This window comes from Lycorma delicatula, chromosome 5, assembly GCF_047948215.1.
Source record: "Lycorma delicatula isolate Av1 chromosome 5, ASM4794821v1, whole genome shotgun sequence".
Taxonomy (NCBI): Eukaryota; Metazoa; Arthropoda; class Insecta; order Hemiptera; family Fulgoridae; genus Lycorma; species Lycorma delicatula.
Genome location: NC_134459.1, coordinates 57335232 through 57361274, shown reverse-complemented (window position 1 = coordinate 57361274; position 26043 = coordinate 57335232). Strand labels below are relative to the sequence as shown.

The 26043-nt window shown below is 29.4% G+C and overlaps 1 protein-coding gene across 6 annotated transcripts in view; it reads left to right on the top strand.

The window, feature by feature from the left end:
• The first annotated feature begins 209 nt into the window (after positions 1–209).
• Positions 210–26043, top strand: part of LOC142324977 (serine/threonine-protein kinase SIK3-like) — a 312103-nt gene continuing 286269 nt past the window's right edge. For 5 of the 6 annotated variants that reach the window (XM_075366181.1, XM_075366180.1, XM_075366176.1 and 2 more), the window contains exon 1: positions 210–479. In XM_075366181.1, coding sequence (XP_075222296.1) covers positions 318–479 — 162 coding nt within the window. In that variant the 5' untranslated portion in view covers positions 210–317. The remainder of the gene's footprint in view (positions 480–26043) is intronic. The other variant, XM_075366177.1, reaches the window with a different exon arrangement.

Here is a 26043-nt window from a genome sequence, read left to right as displayed (position 1 = left end):
TTTGATTAATTGTTTTTTTAGTCAGTGTAAAATAAAACTGTTAAAGCTTTAAATTGGTGTACTTGAACATCGTCCTTGAAGCGTTCTTCACTATCTTGATTACTTTTAACTTAACTTTATTGGTATTAGTTTACCGCTGCTGTGACGTTGCTATACTATGGCGCTCGTTGCGGTCATTTCAATACTTAATAAATGTTTATTTGCTCATCTGTGCTGTCAGTGTTAGCGAGGCCGTAGTTTGGTAATGTTGTGTCCTATGGAGTTAGTTATTAAATTTTGACAAATGGAGGAAAGATAGGTTAAATAATTATAGTGAAATGGCTGCTGTGATGGATAAAGTGAATACTGGTATGTCTGGTTTACAACATTTTCCAGTGGACCGTTTAGTGCGGGTTGGTTATTATGAACTCGATGAAACTATAGGAAAAGGAAATTTTGCTATTGTTAAGTTAGCTACTCACATAGTGACTAAAACTAAGGTATTATATTTAATTTATTTTACGTACACAATATCAAATAGTTTTTGTTGGAATAGTTATATCAATGATTTGCGATCTTTAAGAAAATATTTTATTTGAGATTGAGTTATAAATTGTTAACAAGAAACTTCATCATATTATTAATTAATGAACCACATTGTAGTGGATGTAGAAAATAAAATATCTAGGAAATAATAACAAAAATGAATTACGTTAATCCTCATATAATGATTCAAAGTATCTGAATTTTTCATTCTATTAACTAGGTTAGGTCAGTGGTCATGCTTTAATGATGCTGATACTAGTTGTTTCAAAATATGTCATGTTATCTTCGGATCATTGAGCTTACAATGTTCATAAAGTTCTTCAACGTAGAACAAATATATGTGTTTATTATATTTTTTAATTAACATTTGATATGTGTCAAACTAAATTAATGAAGTTAAGTTTTGTAACCTTCGTTTTTTTTTGCATTAACGAGTTAGCCTAGATCTTGATTAACTTTTAGCTACTTTTTTGAAAACTGAATGAAGAAAATTCTTTGTATAATTTCATATACAACGTAAAGATTGAGATATATTTACATCGTGTTTTAATCACAATCATGAATATTAAGACAAAAATTACGTTGGTACTTGAAGTAGGTTATCTTACTAATGTATTATTATTTTATTTTCGAAATTATCTATTTTCCGCGAAAACTACACGATTATAACATGGAGTTTTCGCGGAATTAAACTATCGAAAATTGTAAAAATATTTTTCCTTAAGACTATACCTTCTTGGAAACAGTTGTTCATACTTCTATACCATTGTTAATTTATACTATTGTTACATTTTTTAAAAAAGTAAAATATATTTGAGAAGTGAAAACAGGTATTGATATTTTATGTAAATGAGCATTTTTTTTAGATGTTCATTTGCTTAACATTAGTCAGGAAGTATTGTCTTTTTTTTCAGTAATATTATGCCAATTTCATATGAATCTTGATGAAGAATAATTATGGTTTAGTTTTTTATATTGAATTAAGAAAAAAGAATATCTATCTATTGTTTATAAATATTATTATTTTTACAGAAGGAATTCATTTGTATTCTTTGTTTCTTTTTGTAATTTTTTTTATGTATAGTACAATATCTTTCTTTTATTTTACTAATACTTAGGAATGCTAATACTTTTCATGTTTATGATGCAAATCTGGTTAAGTAAACAAGATAATGCATCACAAATACTTACTATGATTACATGTGGTTCAAGTTCTTCCGATATTAATTTTACTTATAATGAACTAGCCATTGGTTATTAATATAAATGGTTAATATATTTAATTCAAGTACTGTACTAAGACTTCCTACGTGAAATTATGCCCTGAACTTGTCTGATAATATTTTTCTTCTTAAGTAATTAATACCTTTAATTTATTCAACAAATAGGTTTTAATAATATTCAAAAACTTATTTAATATGTTTTGCCTGTTTCTGATTTTTTATGTTTATGTGTAGTTAATTTTACTCTTATTTATTTGTTTACCTATGTAATATATTGAACTATAAAGAATTCTTGATGTGTATTAAAGGATTAATACCATTTTTAATTTTTTTTTTGTTTTCTAATGTTATTTTGTTTTCAACAAGTAGTAATTTGTTAAAAAAAAGAATAACAATGTAGATCCACAATAATTCTGACTGTTACAGCCAGAACCCCTAATCTCTTCTAAAATATAATTTAAGATAGGGCTATATCAGATTATGTTGAACATTGAATCTATTTAGATAACCTAATTCTAAAATACAAATGCTTTTTTATTAGAATATAATTTAAAGTGATAGATATCAATTATAATCGATTATGTTTTCTTACTGTGAAAGTCTCTGATGCTTAAATCTGCTAAAATGTTTCTAAGCCATGATTTCTAGTTCCTTTTTAAGTCGTAAAATAAAATTTAGTTGCTATTTTTAAAATGTTATTTCATCTTATCTTATCAAAGGAAGTAGCAGTTCAAAATTTCATGTAATGAATAGTAAAGAAGTTATGGAAATTTTCCAACCTTTTTGGCAGAATGGTAACGTCCAGCCTTTCATTTACAGCATATCTGCGTTCAAATCCCAGTCAGGCTTATCATTTTACATACCTTACAAAATTTCAGTTATAGTTTCCAATGCTCACATTTTGAACTTAATGTGATGAATTAATCATAAAATAATTTGAGCAGTAATTATTTTTCAATTATGTGGGTTTTGGCATCATTCTGGACAGACTTTGTCATTTCAGTTCAGTTAAATTTATTTTGATATATTTTTTGGTCTACAGTGTTGTAATTGTATATATATTTATTTATTTTTTATGACCGCATAGGATCATTTTAGTCAGTCCATTATCAAAGTCTCTTCAAAGGGACTGTTCAGGCCTTGGGGTTCTCCCAGTACTTTTTCATACGTTCCGATCTCCATGCTCTTCTGGTGTTGAAAATGTTCGTGTTGTGAGTTTCTTTCTTGTGAGTGTTTTTGTCCTTCATCTTTTTGTTTAATTTTATCTTGTCTGTTATGTCTTCTGATGTAAGGCCAATTTCCTTCAGATCCTCTTATTTCTGTGATCCATCTGCATTTGGTCTTGGTGTTTTTTGAGTCAAGATTATACTGTACTAGCTGATTCAGAAGTCTCGAATCTGCATTCTCATGCAAATTCTTTGTGTCCAAAGAATTTTATTTTCCTTATAGGCATCAGTGATGGGTTTTTATTCTTTGGGCACGATTCATCACTGCCCATCTTTTTGGTACTTTTGTTGATGCTGGTCTTCCAATTCTTCTTTTGATTCTCTGGAGTCTGTCTGTCTTTGATTATTTCTTCAGGTGGAAGAAATCTCCGTATGTGGAGTTATAAAACCGGAAGCCAAATATGGCTTACAGTTTTATTTAATGTTTTTTGGTTAAACCTTTTTACTGTAGATGTAACAGGTTAATTTTTATTCTTTAGCTAGTTTGTTCTTGTTTAGATTGAGATTTTTTCCTTTATGTTTTTTGTTATTATTTCTCAGAGGCATTTGAAATTGGGTTATTATTTTGAATTTATTACCATTTGTGTTGGTTTTTGGGGCATAATTTCTGTCTTTTCGAATGATATTTTGAGGCCAATTTTATTTGCAATGTTTTGAAGTTATAATATCTGTTTTTTAACTTTTTTGATGTCTTGTGCTAATAGGGCCAAGTCTTCAGCAAAACCAAGGCAGCTTGTTTTGTTTTTTGACATATTTTTATTTTTGGGGGAATTTTTGAGCCATTCTCTGATTAGCATTTCCAGAGTGCAGTTGAATAGTAGCAGTGAGAATCCATCGCCTTGGCACAATCCTGTTTTGATCTCGAATGGTTCTGAGAGTTTGCCTCTGAATTTTACTTTTGATTTAGTGAGGATCAGTTTTATCATTTTTATTAATTTGGGATGTAGTCCAAGGTGTCAGAGAATTTTTTGTAGCGATTCTCTGTTGATGCAATTGTATGCTTTCTTGAAGTCTTCAAATGTTTCACCATGTCTCTCCTTATTTTTCTGTTGTAATCCATTATTAGCTTGAGACTCATGATCTGGTCTGGACAGCTTCTCCAGGATCTGAAACCTCCCTGGTATTCTCCTAGTTCCTTCTTGAATTGTAAACTGATCCTTTTGAGGATGATTCTTGAAAGAATTTTTGTATGTTGTGTCTAGGAGTGAGTTTCCCCTATAGTTGTTTGGATCTGTTTTGTCAATTTTTTTGTGTAGCAGGTGATGGGGGCTGTCATTCAATGTTCTGGTAGTTCTTCTTTGATCCAGATCTTGCAAGCTGTTCATGAAGGGTGATTTTTGCTGGTCTTCTTGCATGTTTCCAGATCTCTACAAAGGTCTGGTCTTCTTCTGCCACTTTGTAATTCTTCATCTCCTAGAGCTTTGTAGGAACTAGTGCTTGTAGGGAGGGATGTTATCCAGTTGTGTTGTTATTGGGGTGCTGGTGTCAAAGTTTAGGAGTTTTCTGTCTGTTATTTACAATTTAGGAGTTTGTTGAAATATTTAGCTAGGATTTCCACATTGTCTTTATTATGGGCCAGATAATTTTAGCTGGTATTATGTTGAAACTAGGTGGTAATGGTTTAATTCATTGTTTGGGTTATATTTATTGTTTTTTATTTAATTATGGTTTTTTTTTTAGTAGGGTTGGGATTTTTTATTTTTTGTGTTGTTTTTTGAAGTTTTTATGTTAGTCTCTCAACTGCGTTTTGTTGGAATTCTTTGTCTAATGAGTTCAGTGTGTCTTTATTTTCCTTATGGTTTGTATGGTTTCTTTTCTTTGTTTTACTAGATAGATTGTATGTATTTTGGAAGGATGTTTCTGATTTCTGGAATTGATGTAATAACCATCCTTTCTGTCTCTTCTCCATTGATTTATCACATTTGCTGTTCCACCATTGATACATTTTACAGGCTTTTATTGGGCCAATTTTATTTTTTCGGTTGCTTTTTGGTAATTTTCATTCTTGATTAGTCGGGTAGTTTATTTTTATTTTAGTTTTAGAGGTTTGATTTTGTTGCTTCCTTTGGGGAATTTAATTTTAATTTTGACTACGTAGTGATCCGATGAGCCTGTATCTATTCCCCAGAGGACTTTTACGTTGTAGATCTCTTTGTAATGGTGTTTGTACATGAAGACATGATCTAAGTTGCCATTCTTCTTTAGTATAGTTGGGGTGTTTCCAGGTTTTGAATTTTTAACTTTTTTTCTTGACATATGTGAATTTTGAGATTAGGTTGTGGTTTCTGCAGAGATCGATGAATGTCCATTTTCATTTGTCCCTTTTGGGCAAGTGTTTTCTGATGATGTCGTGTTATCATCTTTTATTTCCTAGTTAAGTATTGAAGTTTCTGACTAGTTGTTTAACATAATTTATGGGAATGTTATTTATACTCTGGTTCAATAGATCCCTGAAATTTTCTATTTCTTTACAGTCTTTTGGGAGATTTGTTTTATTACTAGTGGGGGTGTAGGTGTTTATTATGGTGTAGATTTTATTAGAAGCTTTTAGGGTGAGTGTTGAGATTCTTGGGGATTATGACTTGAATTTTTGTATGAAGTTTACTATTTTGAGGCTGACCAAGAAGACTTTTCTGAACAGTGGTAGACTTTTCATTTCTTTGAAATTTTATGGCATCCTGCATAGCGTTTCTTATTTCCTGCAGTGCCATAATGAGAATTTTGAATTTGGATTTTGTATTGTTCTTGTTTGAGTGTGCAGTGTTAGGGCATTCCAATACTTCCGATCACATGTTATGTTCTAAGTGGCAACCCACAATATCTGAGTGCTCTTTCTCTGAACTCTGGTGTTATTTGGTTTAGCCAGTGGAGTGCACCTTAAAAATCCTTTCATGGTTGACTGTCAAGGGGTCACTGTGGTGGGACTAGGTCCCGGGTTACAACTCTAGATGTAATCTAGTGAAGTAGAGTTAAGATATGACAATGATGATAGATGAAGTTGTAAAGTTTGTTTTAGATTCAGTTCACTGAACAAATTTCTCATATTTTTTCCAGATATATCCAGGTGCATCTTGTGGCTCGATCTATCCTTAGTTAATATTGTTATTTTGTAGAAAAGTTAAAAAATGTTTTCTTAAACATTACATCCAAGTATATATTGCGCCAGCCTCCATGGCACAAGTGCTAGTATCTCACCCTTTCATTCGGAGGTCCGGGTTCAAATCCTGGTCAGGCATGGCATTTTCACATGCCACAAATCATTCATCTAATCCTCTGAAGCAATGCCTAACGGTGGTCCCAGAGGTTAAAAAAAAAGAAAAAGTATATATTGCCAAAAAATCTATAATTTACGCTGGGAAAAAATACAAGAGAATTTTACAAATGATATCTGTAATAATCCTTCTTTTGTGGGATATAGTAGTTTGAAAACATGTTAATAAATAGACTTCATATACTTGTATTTGATATAAGAATTAATGGAAAAAAAACTTGAAAATATTTTTGTGGAACTGTTTCCAAGGTGTATGTGGACATGTAGGTAATCATCTTGGATGTTGGAGTATTTGGGTGAAATTAAACAATGCCAGAGATTAGTAATTTGGCCTAATTAGTGAAATTTAAAAGAACAAAATCATATCTATGATTTATTTTTATTATTTTAACTTACATCTGTTATTCCCTTAGCTATTATATTCATATGTATATAAAATGAAGTTAAAGTACTAATACAATGTAATTACTGCTCATTTATTATGAGTGCTGATTTTTAATTACATTAGATTATTTTAAAATGTTATTTTATTAATTTTTTCTACGTGTACAGTAGTAATTTTTATGGAGTAATACTTTTAGTTTATTAAAATTCCCAATTTTATGACATTGATTATTTTGTATTATTGATTAATTACTGTTAATCTATTCACTCTTGGAGTTAATTGCTTTAAAAATATTACATAAATTATTTACAAAAAATTCAGTTTATTTACTTATTTGATTTTTCATTAAAAATTATAATAATGATTATGTTGAACAGTTTATTGATTGATATGTTTTTATTGATTGATATTAGATTTTGTGTTTTAAGTTTGGTGTTTCATCGTAGTAGTAAAATAGTTGTCATTAGCTGTCTTGTGTTTTTCTTTAAGAATTATTAAAATCATTATTTTTGAACATTTGTAATATCTCATGAGCTATAAAGTAGTTTGCAGATGTTAATAAATAAATTTCATTTATTTAGATGAAGCATAGCATTTAGAAAAAAATAGTAAATGGATTTTTGAAATGAAAATCAACTACTCTTTTTCTGAAAATAAATTTGTGACAAGAACAAACAAATAATTTCCATTATGAAATAGGCGAGTATGTATATTACGTTGATGAACATTTGTCTTTTATCTCATTGGTTCGATCACCTCATGTAGAACTGGAGGTCACCCTGATCTGTTTCCTTATGTACGTAACAACCAGCTTCAAGCAAAACATGATGTATATCGTGCTGTAATAATCTGGTTTTTTGGTATTGATTCTGCATGGTAATTTGTCCTGATTTTCCTCTAAATGGTTTTTACTAATTTCATAAAGCCACTAACAAAGTGCATAACATACATCCTGTAGGTGTGTTGTGACCTAACATATTAAGCAGTGATAAAATTTCAAAATGAGCTGTATTTAGTATTGGCCTATAAAATTTAAGTGTTATTTTTTTCTTATTAATAAAGTTTTAATTTTTTATTTCTAATTTATACATTTTTTTTATAGTTGATTTTTTGTGCTAATTTTGATTATACAAAAAAGTACAAACCGTGTTGTTTCAGAATGTTCAATTATTTTTTTACTCATGTGCATAGGGCATTTATTACCAGGGCAGTAGAAGAAGATGCTTAAATTACTGTCCATGTTAAAGTTGTTTTATTTTTTATTTTATATATTGATGCATTAAAATAAATATTTGATTGAGTGCTGAAATTATTTTGACAATAAATAGTTTGTTTACTGATTTGATTATTTTTTTAACACGTTTGAGCGAGATGATTGATTTAATTCCAAATACTTTCATATTTACAAAATTTCAGGTTGTAACTTCCCCAGAAACAAAGGATATGTGTGCTAGGTGCATTTAATCTAGATGAAAGAGTAATGCTATTGATATTTAACCTGCTAATTATCATGAGTTAATGATATGCAAGGTGTTTGTGATTTAATACACACCTGACTGCCCATTGTAATGCCTGTTTTCAAACAGGAATCTTTCTAACAAGTAATTCAAAAAGTCACACAAAACTAATTTCTTTTAAGTACATTTAAATCGTTTTCTTTTTATATTTTATGAAATTAAGGATTTTTTAAAAATCTGTTTGTGTTTACCTGAAGGTAAGCATAATGTAGTTATGCACATGCTTATAGTTTGTTTATGTTTAATATAATATGATTATGATTAAGACTAATATTGCTGTTAAGTTAATGTGTTATTTAATTAATTTATTTATGCATTTTCTTAGAAGTAATTATTGTTAATCGTTAATTGATTATTTTTTTTTTAATAGTAAATTTAATTTACCTTTTATTACTGTTAATTATTTTATTGTGTAGTACTGCTACACAATATTATAAATAATCTTTTATTTGTAATTAATCTACTGCTGATCATTAACTTATAAATTTTTATTGTTATAAATTAGTTTCTGAATTTAAATTGCGTATTTACAGGATACTGTGTTTGACTACTTTTTTTAGTACAGTGTTTAATTGTATTATTAAAATGTAATTAATTATAATACGTGTCACTGTTTTCGACTGTTAAATATTTTGCACAGTTAGTTAATGTTTTTGGTATTTATTTATTTTTTTTAAATTTGATCCTCTAACAAGAAATTTGTAAGCTAGTTAGAAAAACTGGCAGATTTTATGAATAAAGAATCTCCTTTGAATTTTGTTCTTAATCAGGAGTTATTTTATGTTATTTGTTTATTTCTGATTTTTGTTTTTTAATTTCATCGAAGTTTATTATAAATGTACTGTACATGAGCAAATAAAAAAGAAGCTGTTTATTTAATTATTTGCAAGTTTTTGAGGTTAACGTATTTTGTTTTGATAAAGTTGAGGTTGAGTGCGATATGAAAGAGGTCAATGATAGGATAGATTAAAAATTTCTTCTTTTTTTAATTTGGGTTTTGTTATTGTGCATTATGTTTGGTACAGATTACCTGTTAATATTTTTGAGAAGCATATTTTTTCGTAATTGAATTACATTGTTTATAGACGCAGAGATAATTTAATCATTTAACTTACATTTATTGTTATTAAATTGTTTTTTTTCTGAAGAAGAATGTAAAAAAAGTACTTTTTTAAGTTCGGAAGAAAATTAAGGAATTAACATATAATATTCATATTCATTGTAAATGTATAAAGTTTGGTTTAGATTAGTTGTGGAGTGGTTTTAGCTACTATACCTTAGTTGCCTGGGATTTTTTGTCAATTTCAAGAATTTTCATTTTAAGTGTGCAATTTTACATTTTTTCTGATAAACAATGTTTTATGAGAGGGAACATTTAATTTAATTTCTAGGAATTTAATACAGTTTTATACTGGAATTTATGTCCAGTTAATCCTGGAAGGAGATCTAGTTGAATAATTTATTTTTCAGCTTTACATTTTCATACACTGCACAATTCTGGAAATGAGTGATAGTTTTAATTAGAGAAGATGCACATACCCAAATGTTTTATTAGTATCCTCAGGAAAGGGAATTTTTTGTAGCAAATGTGAGTCGATAGCATAAAATTGTTGACGGGTAATTTGCTCACATTCTACGAATAGATATCTTTTGACTTCTCAAGGTATTATAGACTGAATAGATGAACATTATCTAGATAGTCCTTAAAGAATTCCTTCGGAACTGGTTATCTGCTTTTTTTATGGTTCCTTTAAGAATAGTAAATTCTATACTTAAAATTACTTTTTTATTATTCTTGTTTCCTTTTTCCTGGTAGTCTGTTTATTTTTTGGGGGTGGGGTTTGGCTAAATGCGCCCGTGCTAAGGATGTGAGAGATCGTTTAATTTAATGCTTTTATGAAGTGAGCTTAAAGGTGGTAGTTGTGCCTGGTAACCACTATGATTACCATCCAGCAGGTGTAAAGTAGCACATTCTGAATCTGAACGCTGATTTGGTAAAATCAGGTCTCCTAAATATGTATATATGCTATACCAGTTAAGTCTTCATAAGACTTAGTTTTTGGGAGTAAGTAATTCTTACTGTGCCTATTATTTTAAATATTTTTATTTGTGAATTTTAATATAACTAGACATCGATGCAGAAATAGAAACATAATAAATTATGATTAAATTTTTTTTGAATTTAAGTTTACATTTTATTACTTTTTTAAATTGTATTGTAAAATTTATTATTATTAATAATGCTAAGAGTATGCTGCCATAAGTTAATTGAATTTGATTATTAATCGCCATTTTGAAATATGATTCATATTAATGTTATCGAGATAGATTACCCTTCCTTATTTGGTTGATTTTCCTTCACTAATGGTTTTTTATAGAGTTTCATATTGTATGCTGTATTAGTATTACTGGATATATGAATATATGTAATATTTGCTAGATGTGATTATCTTGTGTTGAAGATCAGCTGTAGTATATATTTGACCTTGATCATTGTGTATACTTGCTATTTCTTTCTCTTTTCCTCTTTTATGTGTGTGTGTGGTTTTTTTCTATATTCATTGTTATATATTACGTTACATGTTGCGTATTTATTTGTTGTATGCGGTAGTAGTTAAGTAATAATAATAATAGTGATTTTTATTAGTTGTTATTGTACACATATGATTACTAAGATAGTGTAACAATATATTAGTAGTTTATATAAAATTTGATGATAATATTGAGATAACATTATTTTTATATTAATTGTATTTGCGTTTATCGTGTCTTCAGATTAATATAAACTTTTAATTAATTCACGTAGACTGAAATTATAGACTAGAAATTAATGTGTGTAGGAATACTAATGCGATATAATGATTATAATGTAATGAACAGTAAGTGTATTTTATTTGCGTATTTATATGTAGCTGACATTTATGAACTTATTTTTATTTGATATATGTTTAAATGTAAATCTCTTATGTTTATTTTTATAATTAATTTGGGTCTTCATTTAAATTAGAAAGTATAATCGCTATTGTGATTTAATTTTTTATTTTTATTTTGTTTATTATTTCATATTTAACTTGCTTTCAATATAGAAAGCAAAAAAGTTGAAACTTAAAAATATAACTGTATTTTTTCCATATGTAAATTAGTAAAGAAATTTTAATACTAATTTTCTTTAATACTAAATTAAAATATTAATTTTCAATTAGTAAAGAAATATGTAGCAGGTAATCTCTTTATTGAAGGCTGTCATACCTGTGACCATTACAAAAATTTCCTTTTATGTTGAGCTAATAATGGTATCTTGCTGATAACTTTCAACTTGTACTTATGATGTTTAAGTGTCTGTAAATTTAAACTTTTTTTACTTCTCTGTTGTTGAACTTCTGAGAAACCACTGGGGACAAACTATGCAAAGAGTGTAAAATATTTCATTTATAGTTTATAAAAGGATAAAACAAAAACAAAGCAATCTTTGGAATAAAAGAAATTGTACCTTACACAGTTTTGAATTAAATTAAATTAGGCTCTATTTGGTCCTTATTTTTATTTCTTTGATAATATGGTTTCTTTAGAAAGTAAAAACATATAATTTATTAAAAGTAGAGTTTATTTATTTTAATTACCTGCTTATAAAAAATTCTATTATAATTTTATAATAGTTAATACAATTATTTACTTGATGGTTAATAAAGTGTTGTAAATTAATTGTAAAATAATTTAAGTCTCACAGTGCTTGAGGAATTTGTGTCTGACAAAATCTTAAATGTATGACTTTTTGATGGAAATTAAAAAAAATGTATTTTATTTTTTGGGGACTGCAATGCTCTCTTATCCAAATCTGGCCCTAGTCCTGTTATCAGTTGTTATTTGATTTAGTTTGTAATTTTTTTTTTATAAATTATTTAGTATTCATTATAATTGTATGACTAATTTATATAATTATTACATTTCAAATTCAGCTTAAACTATAATTGAAAACATTTCAAATTAAATTCATTATAGGAACACGGGAAATGTTAATTCAACTGAACTTAATGTCATTTTGTTTCATTTGCCTTGCTTTATGATTAATAAAGCTTGTTATTGGTAGATAAAAATGTTTTACTATGCTTTTCAGTTACCTTGTACATGCAAGGAAAATAAATGTTGAAAGGACTACGGCCAGATTTATACAAGAGCATTGCGGCCCCTACAAAAAAAAACTAAAAAAAACATTCCCTATAAAAACATTCTTTTTTTTAAATTTTCAACAAAAAGCCGTAAACTTAATATTTTGTTTAAGACACAAATTCTTCAGGCACTTTGAGACTTGTATTATTTTACAATTTTATTAAGTATAAAATAATTAATTTTATCTTGTATACAATGAAAGTAAATGTTTTTTGTAAATTCAATCTATCCAATAAGTTATACCAATAACGGTTTATGTATTTCTCAGAATACTTGTTATAATTATCTACTGTTCTACCATTCTAGTGATGCCATATGCAATAAATTTTTTTTTGAAATTGAAACAAATTGTTTTTACTTCTTAGGTATGAAAACTCTGATTCCACATAACGACTCTGAAGAACCCAAATAGTAGAAACAACTACGTCAAGGCAAGGTTTTAATTAAAAAATGGATTGAACTGAATCTTCCAGCCCATTTTCTTTCATTTTGTTCATAATAATTTAATTTTCAAGTATTGATTGTATAACTTGTGGATGAAAATTATTTTGAAGAAGGATTGCTCCTTTTCAGCATCAGCTGACAAAATTGTAGTACGCTGTCCGTCCAAAAATTCATAGCAAATTTGATATTTAATATTTCTAAAATATTGACTTGACTAATAATTTTTTTGCTCTTGAATTATTTATTGACCGAAAACCTCACTCCATGCTTTGCGTGGGATTCTAGTTCATAATAGTATATGCAAGTCTTAAATCACAAGGCACTTTTCTTTCAAAACATTCATCTCGTTTAATCAAATAGCGTTGTTTGATACTGGAAGTTTCTTTATGATTCTTGCTAGTTCTTATGGAATCATTGTTGCACGTTTTACGATTGTTTTGTTTGTGGTAAATTGTTGAGAGAAATTTACCGACGCTTACTTTACAATTTTTACCAATTTTTTCTTCCATAACTTGTCTTAATGTTTCTTTGATTTCAGATACCAGAATTAGAGTTTTAATCTCAATATTTTTATCCTTATTAACACTTTTGAACTGTTTAATTAACGTGCTAAATTTTTCACAATTCATTACACTTTTACCATATTTACTTGAGCATTTGGGAATAAATTTTTTATGATAATACAACACAAAAAATCAGAAATTATATTATCTTTCTCTTAAAAGGTTTGTTTTTCAGTAAAGCTCATTATCAACATAATTGTGATCAGTTTTTTAAATTAATGACATTGGATATCAACTTACCACTGTAAGTAATGTACTTTTTATTTAGATTTTTTTTTTAATTACAGTTGTTTGTCTCTGTTGAACAATTCTCTTGTTTTTCTTGTCATAATAAATTTTCCTCTCTTAACATTTGACCGTGTATTTTAATGGATATATTGATATATGTAATTATTGAAACAATTTCCTTGCCAAAATTAATTTTTTTTATTGTTTCTTTTACCTTGCTCTTCAATCCAAGATGATTTGAATATTGAGTGTGTGTGTGTGTGTATATATATATATATATATATATATATTTTAATTTATCAAAGAATCTTATCAGATTTGTCATATTTAGAGATTTGTGCACAAGTGTGTGTGTGTTTGTTTATATAGAATCATTACTTATTGGAGAATCCATGATTTTTAATGATGTTTATTGATACAGAGGCAGATTGCCAAAATTACAAATTATATTTTAAGATTGTAGTAAAATTGAAACGATCTTAATATTTCAATTAACTATGGACCGCCCTGCAATGTTTGATTCTTTGGCGAAACAGCATTTACTCATACTTAATCATTTTTTGTCACTATTACTGTTATTATTAATACACATAGATCATTTCATAGTTGGCGCAGTAATGTCTAGTATAATAGATAACTCTTATCAGTCAAGACTTTATTTTTATTATTATTATTAACTTCTAGAGGTTCTATTATGAAAAATGTTATTCCAACTCCATGTTATTGATAAAGAAAATATAATACACATACACACTGACACACATACACATACACATTTTCTCTCTCTCTCTCTTTTCCCATTATATTAATGGTGTGTTGCGATTACTTAGAGAAGTATTAAAATATTAATTATACATTTATTATATAAAAGTGTGTAATTATGATAAATATTTTTCAGTAATAAAACAGAATATTTATGGTTTTATAATTTTGTGTTAAAAAGAGTTTCTATTAGTTAAGATTGTTAATGTATTTGATTTGATATAGCTGTGCTACATGTATATGATGCACTGTAGTAACTAAGTACAGTCCATTTAAATGATTTTGCTAATAAATAGAAGTATACAAAAAAAAAAACAGTATTATAAAGAAAATATAGAAAGTACAATATTTTAACTTCTTGTTATAAAAGTTGGGTTGCTCTGTACTGAGTAATGCAATTTCCTTGATTGAAAGAAATACATTAACTTGTTGTTTTTTATCCATTTTTTCATTTGGCTGTGATTATATGCGCGTGCGTGTGTGTGCAAGTATAAGAGGTAGCAGTGTTTCCTCTAACATTGTTGTTTTTTTTTCAGTGAGTAGTAATACTGAATATAATTACAGTACCTGTGGTGTGTGGAATAAAATTTTCATTTTTAATGCTGAATATCTGCTTTATTTTAGTGTATTTGACTTGTTTAAATTCAATCATACGTTCAGATTAGTAAAGAAACCAACGGTAAACGATTTCGCGTCTTCATTTTACCCAATAATTCTTTTGTGTGGGATGTTTGTTATTCTTTAGAATATGTATGCCCTTTTTGTTAGGGAACAGAACTGTTAGGTTAGCTTAGTGCCTAGAAACCCGCCGGGTTGGTCTAATGGTGAACGTGTCTTCCCAAATCAGCTGATTTGGAAGTCAAGAGTTCCAGCGTTCAAATCCTAGTAAAGCCAATTACATTTATACGGATTGGATACTAGATCGTGGATACTGGTGTTCTTTAATGGTTGTGTTTCAATTAACCACACATCTCAGGAATAGTCGAACCGAGACTGTACAAGACTTACACTTCTTTATTTACACTCATACATATCATCCTCATTCATTCTCTAAATAACACCCGAACGGTAATTACCGGAGGCTAAACAGGAAAAAGAAAGCTTAGTGCTTAGAGCCGTCAGGTCTTGAAAGTGATTATACCATTTTTAAAATGACGTGTTATCTAATGCCAGCTAGCCTACAATATTTGGCAGTATATTGCAATAAAATGTTATTATTATATGTATAAAATACCATTTCAGTAAGACTCGTAAAGAAACTTTAAAATAAGTACTTCAACAACCAATAAAATGATGATGAACAGTTAAAATCTACGAAGAGTGCTGATTGAATTTTTTTTTGTATCTAGGTTATACAGTAGTTTTTATTTTAGTATTGATAATCTTGAGAGTTAAATTAATGTGCGTGAGTGTATAAAGTCAGCAGTGTTATAAAAGTGCTTTAAAAACGCGAGATGTAGAGAGAATTATATTTAAGTATACACTCCCTTAAGTCACAGTGTGCCAGCCAATCTCTTGAGTACTGTGTTTACAACGGTATGCAACTTTTTTCTTTTTTTTTCTTCCTTGTTTAGCTTCCGTCAGGTATTATTTAAGGATGAATGAGGATGATATGTATGAATGTAAATGAAGTGTAGTCTTGTACAGTCTAAGGTCGATCATTTCTGAAATGTGTGGTTAATTGAAACCCAACCATCAAAGAACACCGGTATCCACGATCTAGTATTCAAATCCGTTTAAAACCAACTGCCTTTACTAGGATTTGAACGTTGGAATTCTCGAACTTCGAAATCAGCTGATTTGCGAAGACGCGTTCACCAGTAGGCCAACCCGGTGGGTTAACGGTATGCAACTTACAATGAATTTTGTATAATTCATATAAAAGTTTAATTTACGTAATTTATCACCTTTAAAGTTGAGAACCGATCTTAGGGACAGGCTTATTTAGAATCGTGTTTCTGATATTGTTCAAAATTAAAAAAAAACGTGGAATTATATTGTTTCCTGTAAATTTAGCAAGACTTGGATCGTGTAGAGTAGTCAAAGTAAATAAATGTTCGTATTTTATCCATTTTCATAACTACGGATCAGTTTTACACGCATATACCTTTTGGGTCTTTCCTTGAAAACTCTGTAGAAAATAAGGAAAGATAGAGGAAAAAATTATAAATTATCGACCCATTTCACCCGCGTTTGAAACCGTATTAAAAAATCACTATCGTTGCAAAGTCTGGTTAGTGTTTTACATCGGTTCCAAACATAAATTTAACGGCCTGATGTTAACGTTTTCTTTACCTCCTTGATTCTCTGTTTACTACAAGCTTTGTTTGAATTCGATTAGTTTTTCCTTTCTCCAAGTCGTTTAGAAAAAAATCGGGATTAAAATATCGCATACAAACGGGAATTAAGAAATAACATAAATTTCAATTAAAAAGAAGGTTTCATTTTTTATTCCTGACTTTTTTAAAGAGGGGAACATTTTTCACGACAAATGTTGTTCCGTTGAAAAGATCTCATCAAGTAATCTATTCACAAATACGCAGTCCAATTAATTTTTTACGGTAAATTATTTCAGCGGGATATTTGTTAATTTTTATTAAATTTGATAATAGAATGATGTGCGTGTCTTGTTTATTTATTTTTTCAAAACAATTATGAACAGGTGGTTGGTCTGTGCGACTGCAATGTCCATACTGTAGAAACGTCGGGTGCTTTAGTTTCATTTAGTGTAATAGTTGCGGACGTGAAGGAACCAGTCCATGATGGACCTTGATACTGGTACTATCGCACCGGAAGCGGTAAACTGACAACACGGTACTGTTACTTTAGCGTAACGCTAGACCCTGCCCTTTTTTTTTTTAAGGACATAGAATCCTTCATTATTTATGCAGTTTTTTTCCTCGTTTATTCAGGGTTACTGTACGAGAAGTATGATGTAATCATTAACTATATAGTAGACGTTAAATGCAATTTTTCCATACATATTTACATTTTCATTTATTTATTATAAGCTTATATTTTTGCCTAATATTGAATCGTAAATTTTGATGTCCGGTTAATTTATCGATTATTTTCCGGTCGTGTTATCTTATATTATAAGCGTGGAAATGAGTATGTTCTCCCTTAGATAATTATATTATTTTTGTTCCCATTTCTAACCTAAACTTAGTTTAGCTGTAGTTATTTAGGACCAAACCATGTTTCAGGCCGATTAACTCTGTGCATTCACATATGTGGGCTTTACATCGACTTCGTTTTACTGTTTATAGAAAATATGCCGAAGGCTTTTGATAACTTAATTTTGTATTTATTCCTTATTGAAATTATTTATTTATCCGATTTCTCCGTATCACTCAAGTAGCGACCGGTTGCCAGAAGGAATTTTACCCCGTAGGGTTTGTATATAGGCCGCGTATTCTGTATTGACCCGGATTTACCCGATAACCATCTTTGAACGGAGTGGGCTTTTTGTACGGCTGTCGAATAGGAAAGAGTCCATAGACAGATCCGTAGTAGAAACTATCCCTATCAAATCAACATTCATAGGTCCTAACATTCTTAGTTCGGATGCAGTGAGCGTCTACCGCTGAAGTAGCTATCCGGTAAACTCGTCGGAAAAAATGTATCCTAGGAAAGAGTAGATAACAAATTAGGAACCTACCTGCAGACACCGAAGGAGATTTAAAGTAGTATTAAAGTATCTGATTGTATAAACCTTTTCTGCCGTATTCCTATCGGTGGAACCTTTTCTATTTTCTCTTACCGATCGTGAAAAGCCGTAGAAATTTCGGACGTCGGTCATTCGCCAGACCGACGTCAATAAAAAAAGTAGTAATTTCGGTCACCTGAAAAAGAACCTGGTCAATTCCGTCTCTCGTACGAAAATTGTACTTTGCTGTTCCGAAAAATTGGTCATAAAAAGTATACGAGAAGGTATACTAGTGTATGTATCTTCTTAACAGTTTGTGGTTGTAATATTCCAGTGAAAAGCAAAAACATATTTCACACTAAATATGTAGATATCCTTTAAATGAGTTGCAGCATATGTTTTGTTTAGCCACTAAAACAGTTTTGTAAATTTTCTGTGCAACATATTTTTTTTTTCTGCTGTTTGTCTACTTACAATAAGTTTGTCGATCTTCTATGTTACTTTATTGGAACATTTTTCACGCAGACAGCCTCTACGTATTCGAGAACAGGTTTTTCTAGTGAATTTATTCATTTGTTTCCGAAGATACATTTCCTTTTCTTTTATCCGTTTGTATTTTCTTACATTTTCTTTGCTTCTTAATACTATTTATATATCAGCATGGAAATTTTTCAAAACATTAACCCAATGTGACAACTCCTACAACTAAATGAGGAATAAATTCCGAAAAAGTTATAATTGCAGACCGGCTTTTTGTAGAAGAAGCAGATGGGGTGGTGGATGTTGAACCGTTCTTATAGTTAGCAGAAACGGGACGAAGTTGACCGGTTTGATAAAGGGATTCAGGAAGCGGTGGACGGAATTGACCGAGCCCGGAAATTTCAAGATTAAGTGAAAGTAAAGGGTAGTAATAAATGACTGTGGATTTATCGATTTTTTTTATCAATAAAATTCTTTTTTGGCAAGTCATTCTTTTTTTTTTACAAATATTTATGGTATTTATGACGGTTTTGTATTTATCTACCTCGCACGTGAGAGTGTTGAAACTACGAGTATTTTTTTTTTACAGCCGCTCGTGTAAACGTTTTGACGGTTAATCCTTATCATTCCATAAAATCTTTCAAATTTTAGTTTTGAAAACATTGCAGCAAAAATTATTCGATTTGTGAATATAATCAATTTTACTTGGCATATTAATTAAAATATATTAATGCATGTAATGTTACGTTATATTTAAGCTCCGAAGTCGTATTGCAGTATTATTACAGCATTAAACAAAATGCGTGTAAAAACCGTATCTTATGCTTTTTTAAAGTATTATTTTTTTTTGTATCTAATGGGAAAATTAGGCCTAACTAAAAGAGTGACCGAATCCATATGGTTAATGACTTGGACGCCAATAGAATAAAAACTTGTGAAAGGAAGAAGCAAAACGAGTTAGTACCTGTTTGTCAGACGACAAAAATAACGCGAATTTATATGTCTTAACATCCTTGGCCGGATGTAAATTGTCGAATTTTTATTCCGTAGAGTTTTTTACGAGTCGAATTAATATGTACACACAATCGTGATCGCGCATATAGCAGGTTTGCGTGTCTTATGTGCGTATTTTTTAATGTAAAATCTACATATTGAGGGTACACAGTGTATGCAGTGTAATGTTTCCTCACAAAAGAGTTATATCTGTTTATTACTTTTGAATTTTATCCAGTGTTTCTTATTCTGTTACGGATGTAAATTACCAAAATTATAAATAAAAATAAATTATTACTTTCTGTGAAAGTAGTGATATTAATTATACAGTCCCACTCTCTGTAGCAAACGAAGATAAGGATCGTTTGCAGGAATAAATCGCCTTGTATTTTTGCAGGGCAAAAATTACAACTTTTATTCGGCTTTCGGATCAGTGAAGAAGGGCAACTCGAGAGACCATTCCTCACTTTTATTAATAGATTGATTTTTTTGAAATGCGTTTGTCATTTTTTGAATGACATATTTCTGGTCAAAATCCACAGAACAGTTAGGTTACGGTATCAATAACGAACGCATGCACACTATAAAGAATATATATATTTATTGCACGAGATCAAAAGTTGATTACATAAATTATACAAGTCTGTCGATTGTATTATGTATTTTGTGTGCGCGCACATGCATATATAATATATATATATATATATATATATATATATATATATATATGCACTATTTATCTATTTTTTATTATTTGTAATATATGTATGTAATTGAACAATATTCTGTTTCAAATTTGTTTGTTACTTATTTGTTTATTGATACTTTTTCTTCGTTCTTAGTTCGTTCGTGTATCGTATTGAAGTTATTTCCTACCACTTAGCTTATTTTGTTTGAGATTTCGGCGTAATGTAATGTTTTTTTTTGTTTTTTTTACAACCCACTAAGATGGATAGATAGTGAGTGCTGCTAAGCTTTCTTTAAGATTCGAATCTACTCTGATTTTTAAGGATAAAAATTTTTATAGTTTAGTTTTCAGTTGAATTTTATTGTTTCAATTGTTTTATTGTTATTGTAATTGACTAACCTTTAATGTTTAGGAATCCGAGTGTTGTGAAATGTAGTTTATATTTAAATTAAGAAAGATTGAAAACCGGTCCGGGGTAGCCATTCTCCGTAATGGATTTATAATTTATGGATACTTTTCTAACTTTATTAGATTGCTCATGAATTCTACGCTACATTTATTTTGTATAATTAATTTGCAGTATAATGGATTTTCTGTAAAATGTTATTGAGATTCGAAGCGTCACCGGGTTTTGCTTTTTAAATACGATTTTATTGTTTCACAACAATAACATATTTATTGAATGTAGTTGGTGTGTACATCCGACAAATTTTCTAAACACTGCAGTTGTTTCGAAAATTTGAATTTTATTTTACTACAAACTACTTTAAAATGAAATACGAACGTTAATTAAAAGTAAAGTTTTTCTTACTGAAAAAACATTAAATGATTTTCACTTGTATTTAACTGATAAATATCTTTTTAGTTAATTACCCGTCGTTTACGTAAATTCACTTTATTTAACTACATTCATATCTAATTAGATGACATTATTTATCAAAGTTTTTTCGTTTTTGATGTATCTTTTTTTGTACTATGCTTTTTTCATACTTATACATAACATGTTAACTCTAATTATTAAAAAAAAAATTATTAAATATAATTTTTTTTCCCCACTAAAAAATTGTAAATCATTTTTATTTTCTTGTACGACGTAAAGGAAGTATCGTGATTCCGAAAAAATCGGTTTTCAAATTTTAACGGAAATATCCATTTTGACCATCCCTGAATTCATTTTGACTAGTTTCGTCGTAAAGAGTCTGTACGTACGTATGTATCTCGCATAACTCAAAAACGATTAGCCGTAAGATTTTGAAATTTTGGATTTAGGACTGTTGTAACATCTAGTTGTGCACATCCCCTTTTGATAGCAATCGACGACCAAAAGCGTCCAAAAAAGCGGAAAATCCAAAACATTTGGATTTTGGACTTTTTCTTAACTGCAGTATTAAGCCCTCACTGAAAGCTCTTCAACGATGTATCATAAGTGGTACTTATTTTCATTGGTTCCAGAGTTATAGCCAAATGAAATTTTAATTAATTAAATAAGCGGAAGGAACAGTGATTCGAATGTTGAATTCATCTCCTTTTTTTTACTTTTTTTATTTTTTATTTAAATGCATTGATTGATCAATAATTAATTATTAACCGCTCATTGTGAAAAAGGTTTTACAATAAATAATAATTCAATAATAACAATAAAAAAAAGAAAAAATCAGAAGTTATTAACGAAATAAAATTTTATGTACTTTTCATTTTAAAAAAAAGGTACATGTAATTTAATAGGCGTACAAGGAAGTCATTTGGTGTCCATACTGGATTTTTTTAAATAGTATAATCAACATTTTAGCGCTGTGGGGAGGATTCCGACGATGAAAAACGTTTTCTCTGTAAGTACTCCTGTTGCCAAAATTGCAAAATTTAAAAATCGTACATCAAATGAAAAATGGGAAAGTTTATTGTAGGAATTTTTTTAATTGTATTTCATGTAACGATTGATTTCATCAATAATGTACTCTATCAGTTACTACTGTAAAACAGCTAACACGTTATAAAAAATCGTAATAATAAGAAAGTGTTGTATTTACCAGAAAACAAAACATAATACAAAGTAATTACAAATAAGTGACTTAGGTGTCAGCGATGAAGTACGAAGATGTATTATATCTTCTTTCTCTTGGTCATTACACAACGTTCAGAGATGCTCATTCCTCCCCCTTTCCTAAGACCTACAGTTTAAGGTTCACCTTAGACCCTAGCCTTAAATATAATTTCCACGAAACCCGCTCGCATTTATTATATTTGCAAAAGTTATCTTCCAAATTTAAATTAAGTTCTCTTTACAGTACGTAAAATTCTGAACGCCTACATTGCTCCACTCTTACCCTCCTTAATTTTCCCTAACAACCGCTATAACATCATCCCCCTAAAGCGTCCTTCCCTGCTAATAAAAACCTATTAGACAACCGTACTTCACAGAAAGACACCTCCACATTTTACACCACCTTTTTTGACTTGATCGTAATCTCCACGAATCGCCATGTCAGCCTAGATTCCTGTATCCTAGAGTTGTTTAATTATAAATAAAATGTCTTTCTAAGATTTCAGTAACAAATAATAAAAATCCTATCTAGATAATTTGCATTCAAAAGAAAAAAAACTGTAAAAGAGCTATTAGAACTGTTCACTCTATTTTATTCCCTTGAATAACAGTGTAATGCAGTAACATTTGTATAGTATGGATTGGCTGACATTTTATTTGAAACAGTATAACGTTTCTAGAATTTTCTATCGGTCCTTTTTAGTACGTTACATATAAACGTATGAATCCTTTAAATGCTAGTAAATTTTTATTTTTAAAGAGTATCTGCGCAACTCTTATGTACGTAATTCCTTCACTACGTCCAAATACGAGTTACCTTTTATTTTATAAATAATCGATATGCGATTTAATTATAGTTATCCGTGAAAGATAATTTGAAAATGTTGTAATTATTATTAGCTGAAATGTTCCGGTTTATGCAGATAAATTTTAAAGCAATTGTACTTGTTACTCGTATACAATTTTTACATCGGTCTCTTCCACGCCGCTGATTGTAATGCAGAGCAATGATTGGTGCTCAAGTAACATGAATCTTGTCGAACATACCGAATCTTGTTGCAAAAAATACAAATAAAACGTTTTTCTCTTTTAATACGAGGTTGTCAAGTCGGAAAAGCTTATTACCTTTATTTAGAAAAATAAATCTTATACAGACTGTCCCGGGAGATGTGTGCCAAACTTAAAGGACTGATCAAAATAAACCAAAAAAAGGTCATGTGAACAAATGCCCTGCCTTGTTTTATTTTCCCTCTGTTCGTCATTTTGTTTTTTCAATAAAAGTTTAAATGTTGAGAACGGATTGAAATATTTTAATGAGATTGTGTGCACGTTTCCGAACTACTAAAGTCAAAATTTTAATTTGAAAATGTTAAGTTTTTTAATATTTAACTGTTCCGTAAATATTAGTTTTATCGAATTATGATGTATTTATTAAATAAAATTTTAAGCCGTTTATTACGAAAAAAAATGCCGTCTCATTTATTCACATAGATTGATAAACAGCTGAGATATAGCTGAAACTGTTAAAAGGATCGGAAAAAGTATACAGTCTGATAATTTTTTGTCAGAAATGTTTTAATTCGATTAGTGAAGGAATTTAAAAAAAAGTTTTGGTCGTTTACTCCAAATTTTATAAAAAAAAAGTATCGGACGGGGAAAGTGAAAGGAGATAGGGAATTTGTCCGTATGAACTCTTTTTTTATTTTAATGTCCTGAATCAGTTCCTTAAGTTTAAGCTAACACCTTAAGGGACACGCTATATTTTACAGGGTTTTTACAATTTAGTTTTTTATACCAGATTTACCAAAATTGTACCGTTGTGGGTGTTTTTTAATTTATTCATATTGAAGCAGAATAGTATAACACTATTAATTCTAACTTTTCAACTCTTTCTTTTTCTGTTGGCGTAAGGTATTACTTCAGAGGACGATTGAGAATATGTATGAATGTAAATAAAGTATTATAGTCTTGTATAGTTTTAGGTCGACCGTTCCTAAGATAATTGAAACCCAATTCCACCAAAGTACACCGGTATCCACGATTTAGTATTGAAATCCGTAAAAAACTGTATTTACTAGGATTTGAACCTTAGAACTCTCTAGTTTGAAATCAGCTGATTTGCGATGACGAGTTCACCGCTAGACCAACCCGGTGGGTTATTATTTTACGGCTTTCCTTTCTTTTTCCTGTTTAGCCTCCAGTAACTACCGTTTAGATAATTCTTCAGAGGATGAATGAGGATGATATGTATGAGTGTAAATGAAGTGTAGTCTTGTTCATTCTCAGTTCGACCATTCCTGAGATGTGTGGTTAATTGAAACCCAACCACCAAAGAACACCGGTATCCACGATCTAGTATTCAAATCCGTGTAAAAATAACTGGCTTTACTAGGACTTGAACGCTGTAACTCTCGACTTCCAAATCAGCTGATTTGGGAAGATGGCCAAATCACTACTAGACCAACCCGGTGGGTTATAATTTTACGGCTAATTTAACAAATCATTACGGGATTTTTTTAAATTATTTATTTTTTATTTGGAAGTATATTAATAAATAATAACAATAAAATAATTTAGGGGTCGTAAGATTATTAATAATAATCTTGTAATAAGTTTTTACTCAGAAAGGGTTAAATTTTAAGTTGTATTCAAACGCTGGAAATATTCAGCGACATCATTGCCGGGTTTTTATTTCTGCTTTTTGTATTATTTTTTGTACGATATTAAAAAAATAAAAATAAAAACTGTGATCTACACAATAATTATATATAAAATTGTGGTAGTTGTTTAATAAATTAATATAGTACCTAATTAGTGGTTGTTTGTATTTGAAAATCATTATTAATTAAGCCGCGTTTCATCTGTTCACTGAAATCAATGCCGTTAAGATTTGGTAATTATTTGTAACCGCTGTAGATAATTCATAAAAAGTTTTAATATAAGAAAATATTGTTTTTTCCGTCATTTCCTATATAATAAGATTTAGTTGCAGTTGAAGATGTATATGATATTTCTTATCGTGAAAGTTTAACAGCTATTCAGTTGTACAGTTTCACCTGATCGTTTCGGTTTCCAGGAATCGAAGCCAGTTTTTTTTTCCAATTACAAGTAAACAAGTTTGTAGGTTTGTGTAGCGTGTGCGCGTGCGGACACGTGTTAGTGCAGTATATTTTATTGGTGATAGTAGATTTGATGGTGAAGGCCGTTATTAACAAATGAAACTTGTTTAACGAAACGAGTAGTCGAGAGCGAAACTGATTAAAGAAATATTTGTTAACTATAAGAGCAAAGGCTGTTTCATGAGATTTCTTCCCGTTTAATTTAATGACCTTCCCTCACTTTGTTGCGTTATACGTTTGCCTATGAGTTTGAAGCGTAATTACTTCATATTAAGAATAAAAAAAAAATCGAGTGGTCTTACATTATTTCCCGATTATATTTCCATTAACCTACACGATTGAATTTCATTAAGAAAATTTTGCTTTAAAAATACGTAAGAAAATGTATTAAATGGTACGGGAAGGAATGAGGACTAAGTCTGACTCTCTTAATAGCCTAAATTGATAGGATGCTGTTATTGCGGAACAGTTGCTTCTAAGAAATTACAAACATAGTTTTCTTGAGATGTTACGAGCAGAATATTTTTCGCGTTTTAATTTTTTTTAATATTATTTGAAATTATTTTTAAAATTCTTATTTACCTTAGAAAAATAGCATACCGGTTTCTTAATTGAAAAATAATTTCTCGCTTATATAGCTATTGCTGTGCTTGAGAAAATGGCAGAAAATTTAAATTCCATCGGTCAAATTTGTTTGAGGATAAAAAGAAAAAGATTTTTTAATAGGCATTTAACAGTCCAAATTAAACAATTTTTTTCGCT